Source organism: Halyomorpha halys, unplaced genomic scaffold, assembly GCF_000696795.3.
Source record: "Halyomorpha halys isolate HHAL.00 unplaced genomic scaffold, Hhal_1.1 Scaffold1035.1, whole genome shotgun sequence".
Classification (NCBI taxonomy): domain Eukaryota; kingdom Metazoa; phylum Arthropoda; class Insecta; order Hemiptera; family Pentatomidae; genus Halyomorpha; species Halyomorpha halys.
In genome coordinates this window covers 351,474-366,686 of record NW_027107491.1, presented here as the reverse complement: position 1 = coordinate 366,686, position 15,213 = coordinate 351,474, and the positions used below count along the sequence as shown (strand labels likewise).

The following is a 15,213-nucleotide window of genomic DNA, read 5'->3' as shown; positions in this document are numbered from 1 at the left end:
ATTGGTTGTTATCTTGTTCTTTGTTCTTAGCCCTGCTGAAGGCTAGAAATTTTGGCCGAAACGTTGGCACTATTAAATAAGTTATTTATGTTATATTCTGATCGCACCCCCTCCCCTCCCCCCCCAACTATCTTCTCCTCATATAAATAATATGTATCATTTTATTCTGTTAAATAAAAGTATTTGGAAAGTAAAAGATATTGCCATTAATCATTTGCGATTGTTTTTAGCCCTTGCGCGATGTATTTCCTTAGTACACGCGCGAGGCCTTGTACCTCCACGGTCTGTCGCGCCAATAATAATAATCCTTTGCGCTTGAGAAGACCTCTGGCGAGACGAAACTATTTTACAATAAAATTAGGTGAAGAAACCAGAGAACTTTAAATGTTTCCGATGCACAGAAAATGAAAATGCTGCCGATTTTAAGATTGCGAGTAAATTGATTTATTTTAACTTTACAGTTTTCTGACATACTAGGATCCTAACATTTTTCGGAAGTGTAGAACATGAGAATAAGACTTTAAGATAAAGATTAAGTTTTAACGGTAAGTATGTACATGCGTATATATTTATATATGAGTTGACTGCTTGAAGTATTAAAAGAATGACCTCGCAACATAATTTATTAACAGTAAAATTTAAGAAATTAATATCAATATTGTAATTATTTATATCTCAAGTTTTTCCTTAATGTTTAATAATGCCTGGCCAAAAATGAGGTTTTTATTGCATACATCATGTAACAGAAAATGTATAATAAAATTTTAATAAAAACAATGAAATAAAAATATAATGCACCCAGTAATTTTGATTTTTATAACATTGAGAAAGAAATAGAGAACAGTTATTTATTTTTTCTATAATAATCCGAATACATCGGTTCTAATTATGTTAAGAATGTACAGTTTATTCAAAGCTTAGATAACCTTTTAAACACCAATGATCTTAGATCTCAACAATACATGAAAGAAAGTAATGCAAACCAAATTAAGAAGTCCCAGCATAGCCGTTAATATTATTAAACATTTCGATTTAACGGTTCTTAAAACCAAATATTTCATATAAATAGGTCTGGGAAGATAACTTATTATTGAAGATTTGGTCATTAATAAGCACTAGACTGATTCACTTAGGTCTGTTCCGGTCTTTGTCGATATGGAGGTCAGGATATGCACGCGCAGGACTTTTTAGACTAGGAACCCAACATCATTAATTATTTTGGACAACGCTTCGACCATACGTTCGTGCCAACTTAGGCCCCCAATTGTAATAGAAAGTACTCAATACTTTCTATTATCCCCATCACATTTCTGGAGGCTTCATCACGAGCGATGGCGGTCTTGCTTTCTCAATAAAACGCTTAATACAAATCCCAAATAAAAAAAAAAGATTTAATCAAATGCATCTAAATTTTAACAAACCCATTTACCTAAATATATAAACAAATCTAGTAAACTATCATGTATAGGCAAGTTTTCAATTGCAGCATAGAAAATATTTTATTTAATTATGGGAAAATTATTATTTTATCTTAAATTATTGTAAAAAATTAAATCAATGAAGAAGTGAGAATTATGTAAATTGTTTATAAAGCAGACTCAGCTTCTGAGCGAGAAGAGGCTTTCAGTTCTGTAAAGAAAAGAAATAAAGCTGTTATTATTATTGTAAACAAATCCAACAGAAGTTAAAAAACTGCCGATGGATTCTCATCAATAAATTCTGAGATATTATTATCACTTAATTTTTTTTTTCACTATAATTTATTATCCATGTTTTACTAAAAAATAAGGAAGAATCCCGTCTTGAGAACAATTTTAAATACTCTTCCTACTCTATCTCTATGCCCCTCCCTCTATATTTTTCGACCAAAAATTACCAAAAAAGGTTTATTGAAATCGGTGATCCGTCCCCTTGTAACAATAACGTCTACCTCTTTCCCTATCATTTATGTCCTTTCGCCTGATTTAAAACTGGTTCTGATTACTCTCTTTACACCTCTTCCATTGAGGAGAATTAACATTCACGATACCTTCACCAACATCGAATGCCATTTGGTTAAATTAATGGTACAGTGGTATCATTGTAGTAGTACACATGATATAGACCCAACCTACCTTGAGCTTCTTGAACTCTTCCATGGTGGCCTCCTCCGGGTCGTGAGGCGGCGGTAGCTGGTGCGTCCTGTTTGAGACGGCTAGCAAGGGGTTCGTGTCTCCTTCGAGGAGGACGAACTCCTGCCACATCACAGAGTCGTCCTTCAGGATCCATCCGTCTCGGCGGGGTCTACCTGCAACAATAGTCCTTTCTGATAAGATCCTCTGTTCAGGAACAATGGAAGCTTGGGCGTGATAAAGTCATTTCGGAATCCTTCATGCACCAACTTCTACCATTGGAAGATCACAAAAATACAGGTAATGATAATGATACGTGAAAGAAGTTAATTGAAACAATATAAAGTGAAAGTTTACAATAAAACAATAAATGTGAAAATTAGTAAAACAATAAAATACAAGTACTTAGGTAAAATGTAAAGTTAAATATGCAAACAATTATAAGATTAGTGATAAAGTAGAGCAAAAATAAAAAAGTAGTGGTAGAGAGATAACAAACAGGTGAAAAAAAAGAATATTAGAAATGTATGGTAATGGTAATAAAATCAGCGTAAAATTATTGAGTCTTGATTAAATTTAATATATAGCTGTAGGTATGTGAGATATGTATTCTTTTTACTTATATTAACATAATTTTAACCCTATCTTAATTTTAAGCCCTGGCGAAGCGAATGAAGTTTTTTCATTCATTAGGTTTTCACAAAAAATATAGTGTTCCAATTCGCTAATTATAATAATTCTTAAGGATAATTAAAATTTATTGATATTTGAATCAACTTATGTTCCAGTTTCCAAAACACTCCACTTTGTTTTTTTAAGTTCAAGGCCGTTCCAGAAAGGAACCAGGCCAATAATTTGGAACAGTGACTGAAGCAGTTCGCAGTGCCTCAATGGGCACTCATTAATCGTACATTAAGGGCTGTCAAATTAAATTTATTTCTCGCCACTCGTGTGTGTGTATACACAAAGGATTTCTTCATTCAAATTCTACGATGGTAAATTCCATACCTCAATATCTACAAACAAATTGGGGGATTATATAGAGGATTAGATATTGAAAAAAAATTATGCATTCATTTAACAATTTATTCTTTTGTGGTAATTACACTCTTAGTTAATTTTATCATGTTCGATGAACGTCGTGGAGGGAAGAGAAATTAATGATAACGGTAATAAAAAATTGGAAAGATATAGAAAAATGTATCGAACGATTTACTTTTAAAGCAAGCATTTTTTTAATTAATTTATTTATAGTAATTTACAACTGTATTAAAAATATATAGAACAAGTAAATTGGATACTAGCAGTACAATGACATGATAGAGGCATGTGGAGAATCTAGCCATTAATAGAACTCCAATAACATTTCTAGAGATCACGAGGCCATCTTCTTTTCAGTAGTCTAGGAGGATTATTGGATAATGAAGGAGAAGCCAGATTAGAAAAAAGTGGGTTTGGGTGGTCAGAAAGTTTATCATAGAAGGATTGGTATCTGGTTCAGACCAGATCGGCAACATATGAAACATGCAACATATGAAAACTTGATTTGTGATAAAGTAAAGAGCATTAAGGATCTTGGAGAGTAAGGATTGGATAAGAAAGGAAATAGATGGTTAAGTGGAGCCTCAACGCTCAACGTACAGGCCTTATTATAACCATGTGATCATAATAATAATAATAATAATGAAGGCCTAACGAACCCGAAGGTTCGATGCCGATACCACCAATCGCTCTTTACACACATCCAGTGAGGCCCCTCCAAATCTATTTCTACTAAATCAGGTTTAACGCAATCCTCCCATCTACGTTTCCGTTTACCCTTCGGATGTTTATCCGTCGGTTCAGTGCTTATAACATTTTAGAGATCCGTTGGTTACTAAGCCCTATAACCTTACTAGCCCATCTTATACGCCGCAATGCTATAACTTGAATTATATTTACAGGGTGTAGGCCCCTTAATTCAGTGTTGTGTAGTCTTCTAAATTATCCCGTTAATTCATCCTTTTTCAGTCCGAATATTTTACTTAATCCTTTATTTACGAAAACCTCAAGGCGCTGTTCATCCTTCACTTATTATAGTCATGTAGTAAAGCAAATTTAAAGTTAATTTGTAGTAATTATGTATTAATTATTGATTAGTACCCAGTATCAGCAATTTTTCACTTTTAAGTAAGTTTTGCAGCCCCGTTTACACTGTTTTAAAGATCCTCCGAGGACTACTCTGATCGATATCAATATTTAAGAAAAATTAAAAATGCACTAAACATTCCTAAACCACAAAAAGATTGCTGAATTCAGAATATTTTTAGTTATAAAATCACACCTAACTTAAATCATTTGCCTGACACGCTAAGTTCTGTAGGGTGAAAAAAGAATTAGTTTCATATATATTTCTAACCGTTTACGAATTTTGATAACCGTAATTCTTTCTCTTACCTCCACTATGTTATTTATAAAAGATAAAATAAACTTTTACACCCGCACCATAGAATATACTGTTAATTAATTAGATAATTTTCATCTCAATATCTACTCCTCTATGTGAAGCCTGGATTTCTTTGTAAATACTGACATACAGAATTTACCATCGTCGGATTTTAAAGAAGAAAACATTTGCGTATACAAAGTGGAACGGTACATACCTTGTCGGTGTAATAATTAGGTTATAATTCACATTAATCAAAAAGTTTAATGAAGAAAGTTATTAATAAATAAAAAGCCAATTTAAAATGTTTTGTTATATTATTGTAAAAAAACATATTAAAATTTCTATTTACCTTCTACGACAGAAAAGACCAATAATACTAGGGCGAGTGCGTACGAAAAGCACCATGTTGCATATCGTATGTGCATAATCTTCTCCGCCGAGACGAGAACTAGGTGTTATCTGAAAAATAAATAATATAATTATACTTTATGCGTTTATATAATGTTAAAAATATAATTATTGAATATAAATTATAAGTATCAGTACCAAAATATTGAATGGGATGGATCATTGATACGGCACTGTTACTAACTACAAGGACCTGGATTCGATTCTGAAAGATTATTATTTGTTCGGTTATTATAACTGTGAGTCAGACCTATGGGCAGGGGAGCCCTTCGGGGTTCACCCAGCCTCATGAAGTAGCTACCCTTAATTGAGGAAAATATGGCGGTCGAGTGTGATTCTGACCAAATCACCTCCTTCCACAACCGTTGCTCTATTTTATTTAATTATCTATTTATTTATTTTACTTCATTACAAAGTATTGCACCCCTGACCCTTCATGGGTTGGATTTATATATATTTGATAAATAAAAAATAAAAAAAGGTTTTTTAAATTTTATATTAGGCACATTCAATGGATTGGATAGGGGTTATTTTAAGGAAATACAACTAACACTGGAACAATCGTTAGGAACTCGAGAAGAGAGAATAATCTCAGTATATTAATATACATTAATTTATATAATAATTAAGAGAGCGGTACATAAATTTACCACATCTTAAAATAAATCTGTAAATGAAAATTCAATAATGAAGTGTTGAGTGAAAATGTATCTAAATTAATTATAGTAAACAAACTAGATTATAACAGAGATGCTACTGTTAAAAAGCGACGAAAGACTGTAGGACGGAAAAAAAAATCAGTTGACGATATGGTAATGATCTATATGAGGTCACTTAAAAGTCTTATCATCACATAACAGGCTTAATAGTATCTAATACTATAAAACCAAAATAAAAAAAAGTTAAAATTATAACTATATAAATATAATACATATTTATACTATAAATACCTTATCAAATCCAAGAACACACGAAAAAATTTAGAAATTTCTTTAGATACGCGAGCGAGCTTAGGGTTTATAAAATATACATAATTGGTCTTTCCGCTAACCTATTAATCGAACCTTACAGCTAAAAAATTTTAAATATTAAAAAGCAATACACTTCGTACGAGACTGATTATAAAGGCAGTACGTTATTTACTCAGATTGAATACACCAATTCTTACATAATTAATTTGATAACTCGGTAACTTTTTTTTTCTTTCTATTGTGTAATATTTTTACTAAAGAAATCGTAGACGTTCTGTCCTGAAAACCTGAAGGAAAAGCAGAATAGGAGTTATGCTAACGAGATTGAGGATTGGTCACACCGCCTTCACCAATGGCTGCTGAAGAGAAGCCTCCGACTACAATACTGTTGCACGTGCAGCAATAACAAGACATTGTAACGACATGCAAAGTACACTCAGAGTTTCTGAAGATACGTTGAAGCCTTCTTGTCAAAGCACTTTATAAAGGATAAAGCAAACGAATGAGGCTTTTCATCTGCAATATATTAAGAAATATTTCTGATGAAATTCATTTTTTTTAAGAAAGATAAATTACTTTTAAAAACTATATAAACTAATATCGTGCGTACATACATATATTTATTTTCAGAGAAAAGTGACGAGTCTCAATTTCGATTCTTAAATTCTTACTGGATCCGTCGTAAACCTCTACCCTCCTTCTACTATCTACAGTATCTTTTTTAAACATCCCACTAACACGTATTCGCTACTTAGGACTCCATCTTGACAAGAAACTTACTTGGAATCCCCATACAATACTGAAACTGCTCGAAGATTGCTACAACCCCTACTCGACAAACGCTCTAAACTTCCCATTCACTACAAAAAATTATTATATACTATGATAATCAGACCAATTTGGACACACGGAATTGAGCTCTGGGGCACTAAACCATCAAATTCCTCCCGTATACAATCCTTAAAATTCAAAATCCACTGTAAAATCCTTGATGCTCCTTTTTACGTCAGAAATAAACTCATCCACAAATCCTTACTACTTAACATCCTTTCCGTTGCATATTTGGTCCGAAATAGATATGCGTCTTTTCATTTCAAACTCCTTACCCATCCTAACGCATTAGTTCATCCTGAACAATCCCCCGAAGCATCTGAAAAGAAGATGAACACGGGACCTTCTAATTTAAATTGATGTTTGAAGTATCATAATTGGGTAGTTCTTTTCCCAGATTTTCAAGTGTTTGAAACATTCATCCAATTTACTTATTGTATTTTTTTTTGTACAGTTATAAATTACAATAAAAAAAAAAAATCTTAGTGGGAACTTAGAAAGTAAAAGTTATTAAAAAACGTAAATTCAGTACTTCAGTAGAGGTAAATCGGTGGACCGAGACTGTTTAAATTGGGTTTTATAGATTTCGACACGGACAACAATACATTGTCAAAGTACGTTCTTGCGGAAACGTAAATAACGGCCCTGTGTTTTAAAGCACTAAATGAACCGTTTTAGAGATAATGCACGAAATAGGAACGGATCAAATATCGTCGTTTAGTTTGTCCACCTGTGCTTATATAAAAATATTTTGAGCTAAAAGTTAACCAATTTATGGGTTTTATCGCTCAAATTACAGAGTAATATTCCAAGAATGTTTAGAAAAATTTTAACTCAAAATATTGAAAAGATATTTCCAGTCTCTCTGTTTCTGAGTATATTATGTTATTTTTTGCGATAACGGCTTAACAGACTTCCAATTTTCATGTCTCAATTGATTCAGGCCCGCGGGTTACCTCCAAAAATTCGTAGCCAGCCTAAAACATATGCTCACATACGGCCCAACTATGAGGTGGTCTAAGCAGGTACAATTTAAGGGTTAATACACGATATTTACGAATAGCTGAATCTTAACTGTACAACTGAAATGATATTGTCCAGTAGGACAAAGTAAATTAATTACTAAGTAAACTGTTACTTAATGATAGTCATCATGAAGTATGCAGCTTCAACAATTGTTTGTTGAAAAGACTTTCTTGATTATACTATATTCTTTGACCGAATGAGCATATCCCTTGTATTTCGAATGAATTAATGAGAAAAAGAAAACATATCTAATGCTACAGTTCTCGCAGGAGTAAAGTAATGTTCTTTAATTCTACTGGAAAAAATGACAATTAATACTTACATAGAGAAGTATTTATGAATCCATAGAATTTTAATGAGATGACTGAGGTGTAGAAATAGACGAAAACAAAGTTTGAAATTGGCCAGAGTAAAAAAGGCCGAAACGTTACTAAAATGTAAAAAATATAAGTGTGTATAAAATGAAATTGATTTTTAAAAAATTATAGTTTACTTTTATATAATGTGGTCCAAAGAAAATGTTTTCCCTCAATCAATCTGATTGCCAGTTAATAATTAAAAAACCAATCCCACTTAAATAAGAAACAACAATAAAAAAAATTATTCATAATAAATCAATGATTTTATTGTTCATAATCACTAAATGTTTCGAAGTTTAAATTATTTGACTAACAATAGATAATGTTGAAACCTTGGCAGTTAGTTTAAAATAATTTTTGCTTTCCGACTGGATTTATAACAACATTAATACATAAGAAAATTTTCAAAAATACTATATCTGTTAGCAACTGTATTTATATTTAATTACCCACACTCCTGTATTTAATAACACATTCCAAAGCCTGGGAACCAATGCTTTCAACACATTAAAAAACAAACAAGAAATACACTAACAGAGAATTTCTTTTTTCTGATTTTGATGACATAACAGACAGGAATGTCTGGTTCTTATGCAACCATTTTATATCACCAAAATGTATGTGCTGTTTTAGAGAATTAGTTTTAACAAAATAAATAAATAATGAAATCAGACAATAAAAAGATCTCTTTAAATACAGACTTCCAAATTATCATGTAATGGACACGGAATACCAGTGTCCCACCCTAATGTATGGAGCAATTTTTTTACTTCCTGCAATTTATCGTTGTTTTTTTTTCAACATTAAATTTTCATACGAAGCTTCAAGAAGCCTAATCTAATGAATTAAATTTCTGGATGCACCAATAGGTATGCAATGGACCAAAAAATTGAGTTTACCCCGTTTTTGGAAATTAACTATTCTGCAGAGATTTGCAAAAAGCCCCATTCTAAGGAAATAATATCATAATATTTGTTCCATAATTCTTTAATTTATATACCATCCGCTGTTAACCACGAATTATATAATAATATCAAGTATTAGTCACCATATACTAACATTGTTCCAACTGAATAGCAAAATTGTTTTGCTCATTTCAAATCAGCATTCATGCATGAGCCTAGCCTCAATAGATAGGAACAACTTATTGTTAGTACTTTCTTCATTTATTTTGCCACCGTAAATAAAAATCATATTTTGGTCCAGAGCGGTTATCTAAATATGTTTTCTCCGATCATGTTCTTCGTCAGAGATCTTTAAATTTTCTCCTGTTGATGTGGTATCAAGTAGATCTGGACTACATTATTGTCATACCCCAACATCAGTTGGACAATCATTCATCAAATATCAAACGGACACACTTTAGGACCTGCTATCATCAATGAGCCTCATCAAGCTTAGGAACGCACCTGTGGCGACCTACCAGGACTAGGAAAACCTCAATCACATTTCAACTCTTCTCTTCAGCTCTACCCAAGAAGAGTCATATCAGCTCAGTCATTCTTATGACTAGATAACAATAATGAACAGCTGACTAACTTATGACTAGTATATCATAAAAGGAAATAAATATTTACGTCCCAAATCTATATTTCCCTTTCATTTAGAATCATTCCATATCATTCATTCCCCGATTGAGGGTTCAAACATTTGTAACGTTACTTCTTACTGGGAAAATCCTCTAATAATTAAAAAAAAATCATTTTTATAGACACATTACGATTGATACAGAATTGTAAATCACTTGAAACAGATAGGATACGAAGACCTTAAGCTGTTAGTGAAATGGAGAAGACCACCTGTCTTATAAACATTACACAAGAATTTTATTTTTCTGAAATATTACCAATGGAGGACCCAAAATTGAAGTCATCATTATCGTTTGTCGAAAACTACGAAATCATCACAGTGGAAGGCAACTCACTAATTATCCATGTATAACATCGATCATCCTAACGAAGACCCAACCACTTCACGAATTATCCAGGATATACATCAGAGAGTCGTCCGATCACACCCATAATGGTCGACTTACCAATTGCTAGAATCCCGCGGGTGCGCTCTTCTATATACTCAGGCATAACGCTTCATTGGTTCCTTCGTCACAAAGGAGACTTCGTGAAAAATGCAGTCTGACGAAAATGCTACGTTTACTTCTTTGTTTGTTTAAATAAAAATGGAATTCATTTATAAGTTGTTTCGCTACTTAACACCTAGTCGTTTGTAGCAGTTTTGGACCGATTCATAGGACGACGTGAACTACCTAAAAAGATACTATCAGATCGTAGAAGAAAGTTCATTGGCGCAGATCGTCACCTAAGGGGACTATATTAATGGTTGAAGTAATAACAAATAGCACTAAATAGTTCATTATATTTCTAATCAGGATACGAGTGTTGAATAGGAATTCATCTTTTGATTTTCATTGGAGCGGTCTCAAATTCTCGCCAATTGTATTCTATGATATCAACAACTCTTGACTACGACATTCCCATACTAGACCGTTTCTAAATTGGTGATTCTTCCAGATGAATGACATCCTTATTAACCAATTATCCAACTATATCCTTGCTAACCAATTATCTGGCTGACAGCTGCTGAAGATAGATCTATAAGATAATATATACATCAGAAAAAGAGAATCCTACGTATAAACATTATATTAGCCAGTGGGGAGAGGAGAGGAGATAGAGTAGTACAATACAATCTCACGACTGAGTATCTATGACAGTAATTAATTAATGACTTGAGGTGAGCCGTCTGATATGATCTTACTATCTTACTAGTATCGATGACGTTGAACAGTGAAATCGTCTCTTTTAATTTTTGCTCTCAATAATCAATATTAATGGAGCTATGGAAAAATGTTGCACTTTTTTTGGCGAGGAAAGTCAGGAACTTTTTAAGGATTTTGTTTGTTAAATTTTGCATGGGTCGTTTTGTCAATAACAGAAAAAGGATGGAACTTGTTGAACTTACATTCCAGTGTACTCAGTGGAAAAAAAAAGTTGGTAAAAGAACTTTCGAAAATCTGTAGAGAAAGCTCAACTACTTTCATCAGTTTTAGGACTTTGAGCTAAGGGACTTCAATAATGTGTTAAACATTTAAATTATTCTATAAATTTATATCGACAATATTACAAATATTAACTATACAAGCACCCTTTTATTGTGTGTAAGAAAGGATATGATGATGACCACACTAAGACCACTACGCTGTGACGAGGACATTACAAATCGACTCCTCCCTCACACTTCACGGGAGGTTTCACTATCGCCGCTAATCCCTCTCATTGTCCTATTTTATAATGTAATTATTACATGGCAATATCAAATGGAAAGTTACAGTAAGAAAGTTGTATTTTTACTAGTATTTTATAAAGCCTACAATCGTCGAGTGCTTATTATTACGGATGATATATGATTTCATGCACGCACGTTCATTATAGCAGGTCTATAAGTTTTATGAATGGATACGCATCGTGTTAGGAGAGCAATGAACTGAGCTTTAATAATTAATTATATTTTATAATAATTATGTAGAGGTAATAATTATTATTTCAGGGTAATATTTTATCGGTCCCACTAACTGAATTAGTTGTAAATGATTTAATAAAGAATGTTCTCTATAAATCCGGAATAAATGTGAAGATTATGTTCGAATGTATAGATGATATATTTTACATTTTGAAAAATAATGGTATTAATAAATTGCTAGAAGCATTAAACAAAGATTAAATTTTACAATGAAGTTGGAACAAGAGGGGACATGAGAATTTTGGAAGTGTTAGCGACTAGCCAAGGAAACACGCAATGTTCCAAAAAATAAACCAGCAGGAATATAATTTTAAATCACTATTCTTGTCATCTCTTCCATTCCCTTCATCCCCTCTGTAATAAATAACTACATAAATAAAGTGATACAAAATACTGATTTGAGTAGATTAAGTACAGCTGAGAGTAAAAATTTTAATATAGTCCTGGAAAATGTTTACCTTAAAAATTTAATTTATAAAGTCCGGGATATAAACCTTGTGAACTCAAAAAAATAGGCTAGAAAACAAAATAAAAAATAAGTCAGTAAGAAGTTTTAAAATTATTACAGCAAAATAAAGGCCCAAAACCGAAACAACAAAATAATCAGGATTGATATATAAAGTGGTTAGGAGAAAGAATGTATAGTAAGAATGTAAATAATAAAGATAAAGACAAATATAAAACAGCATTGGTGTACCATGTATCCAAAAATATGAGAATAAACATGTTGAGGTTAAATGGATATTTTTAATTATAACTGATAAACCAGTCTCGGAAAAGGAATTAAATTACGTATACATTATAATTATTTATAATGAAACATTTCTGTTTTTTAAGTTTCATTATAACGCAATTATATGATGTATACGTAATTTAATTTCTTGTTCGACAGAAATGTTTAATTAATTCATGAGAGTAACCTTTCAAATCTATGAAAAAAAAATATTAATGCTATGATATATTATTATACTGTATTATTATTGTATGAAAATTGCTCTAAATCATAAAAAATGAACTGAAAAGTTGTATTTAGTCAAAGTGTCATCCAAACAAAATGAAAATGTATCAAGAATTATTATGTAAATCTAAAATTTTCTCCCCTGCGCTAATTCTTGTACAAGAGGTATTTTACGTTCTTAAACATTACGCATGATGATTTTATAATATCTTTAAAAAATTGAAGTTTTATTTTCATTGACCATTAAACCCTTAAAAACTTTTATTTGCTGGATATGATTTGATTTCTGGGAAATTTTTTTTTCATAAATTTCATGAAGCAACACAGAAAAAGGTTGTATTGGAGTTATGAAAGAAGTCAAGAATTATTTTTTAACAATGAAAACCTTAAATAAAATAATGAATTATATTTATGATTTTTCTCAAAATATTTTATTTTGTCGAGTTAATTTTAAAAATTTAAAACTCTCTAAGGAGGAAGGTGGCTGAAAAATTAGACAATTTTGAATTAAAATTTCATTATAAAATACAAAGTAATTTTTTTTAATTTACTGGCATTGAAATTGTAGTATTGAGACATTAGATTGGATTAAAACCCTTTTTTAACCACTTCAAACCTATTTCTGACTTTAATGCTAATTGAAAAATCAAGGATTCAATTATCCATTCATGAATTTATTTAAAATAAATGGATTTTTTTTTTTAACAAGAAAAGAATCATAAAGAAATCAAAATTCGATGACGCGTCGTTGTTCAAATTAGTAATATCGATTATAACTGAACAACAACAAAATTATTCTCAAACAATAGGTAAGTACTATCGATAAAAAATATATTATCATTCAGTTGTTTATAGATAGACACACCTGCTTACAATTAGATATTAAAATATATTATTCAAGAAGATGGATGGATCTTACCACTGTCAAAAAGGAACTCTAACAGAACAAATCTATCTAATAAAGCACCAACGTTTTGCCCCACTTCATGAGAGCTAAAAACAATGTAGAAAAACTAAAAATATTGCAAGAATATAAGATCATATGAAGTATAAATTTAACTCTGGAAGAAACATGGGAAATCTGTAAAAAATATGTAAAAATGATATGAAAATCAGCAAAATAAATTAAAGAAAATAAAAATAAGATTTACAGAGGTAAGTAGAAATAAAAAAATATATAGTAATAAATATGAGGCATGATATACTAATAATACTCCATAATTATGATATAGTAATATTACTCTACCTGCTCATTTTATGCCTAATATTTATTATTATATATTTTTTTATTTATATCTATATCTGTACATCTTATATCAACTTTCTTTAGTTTATTCTGCTCATTTTTATTTTATTACACTGTTTACAATATTTTTAGTTTTTGTAACTTGTTTTAACTCGGAAGTGCGGCGATACGTTAACCTTTTTGGGGGTTAAAAGGTTTTTAGTTCCTTTTTGATCGCACCCCGACCATCTTGAATATGTTTCAAAATCAGCACATCTGCTGTCTATGAACAAATAACTGAATGAAAATATGATTTTTTAGCTGAGGTTATTGATTGTACTAACTACTGTTTGAGAATAATTTTGTTGTTTAGTATAATTTTTATTACTAATTTGATCATCGAAGCGTAATAGAACTATGATTTTTGTTAATTTTTAATTTCATTGTTTTATTTTTTTTAAATCTTCAATGCATATAAATAAAAAAAAACTTACTTTGTGTTTTATAATAAAATTCGAATACATTTTTTCATTTCCATCTTCTTGGTTAACGACACACGATCGTCAAAGCATGTTATAATCCATGTTTTAGAAAATTTTCTTCAGATCAGATACTGGCTCTATAGTTCCTAATTCTACCTAACTATTGGACAACAACCATAAAAAAGTATGTAAAAAATAAGAATAATAAGATAATCAATAATGAGTTTATTTAATAATAATCTTAATAACAACTAATAGAAACAATTAGGTGAAAGGAGAATTTTATAAATTCAGTAAGCTTCTGATATGTATGGCAAGAGACAATAATAGTAGGCTATTAAATTTAAAAAAAATTACTTACAATAAATAAAATTGTTTAAAAATATTAATAAGCGAGACGTCACCTAACTCGTGAAGATACTCGCCAGTCTGTACTGTGAACCTCGTACGATGGAAGATTGCCAACAGATTGCGAATCGGCATATAGTTTTTATGTAGTTGTTGATAATAACGGCATTATCGAAATTGATTGTTTTTTTAATAGATGATGCATAATGAAAACAATTTTTACATAATTACTTTTACCTTCCTATTTCATGTTATATTCATTAATTTATTTTATCATTTGATAAAAAAAAAAAAAGTTTGTAAAATATATTTTTAACATAGTCTCCATTTTTATTGATCTTTCCTTTTGCCACAAGTATTATAGCCTTATAAATTCCCCGTTCGCTAACAATGATTCCAGTGGATAGTAAATTTCGTTCGCGTGCTTAAGAAAATTGCGACGTCAACAGTAATTTTCGTCAAGACGGTAGAAGTATTATGACACAAATCAATGCTTCATGACATGTTGTCAGGTGTCGTATAGAAATAC

The 15,213-nt window shown here is 31.0% G+C and overlaps 1 protein-coding gene across 7 annotated transcripts in view; it reads right to left on the bottom strand.

Annotated features, from left to right (window-relative positions):
- Positions 1–15,213, bottom strand: part of LOC106687979 (sphingomyelin phosphodiesterase) — a 117,790-nt gene that overhangs the window by 21,784 nt on the left and 80,793 nt on the right. For all 7 annotated transcript variants that reach the window (XM_067045853.1, XM_067045850.1, XM_014432214.3 and 4 more), the window contains 2 exons: positions 4,889–4,998; positions 2,115–2,287 (listed from right to left, as the gene is read on the bottom strand). In XM_067045853.1, the coding sequence (XP_066901954.1) occupies positions 2,115–2,287; positions 4,889–4,964 (249 nt within the window). In that variant the 5' untranslated portion in view covers positions 4,965–4,998. The remainder of the gene's footprint in view (positions 1–2,114; positions 2,288–4,888; positions 4,999–15,213) is intronic.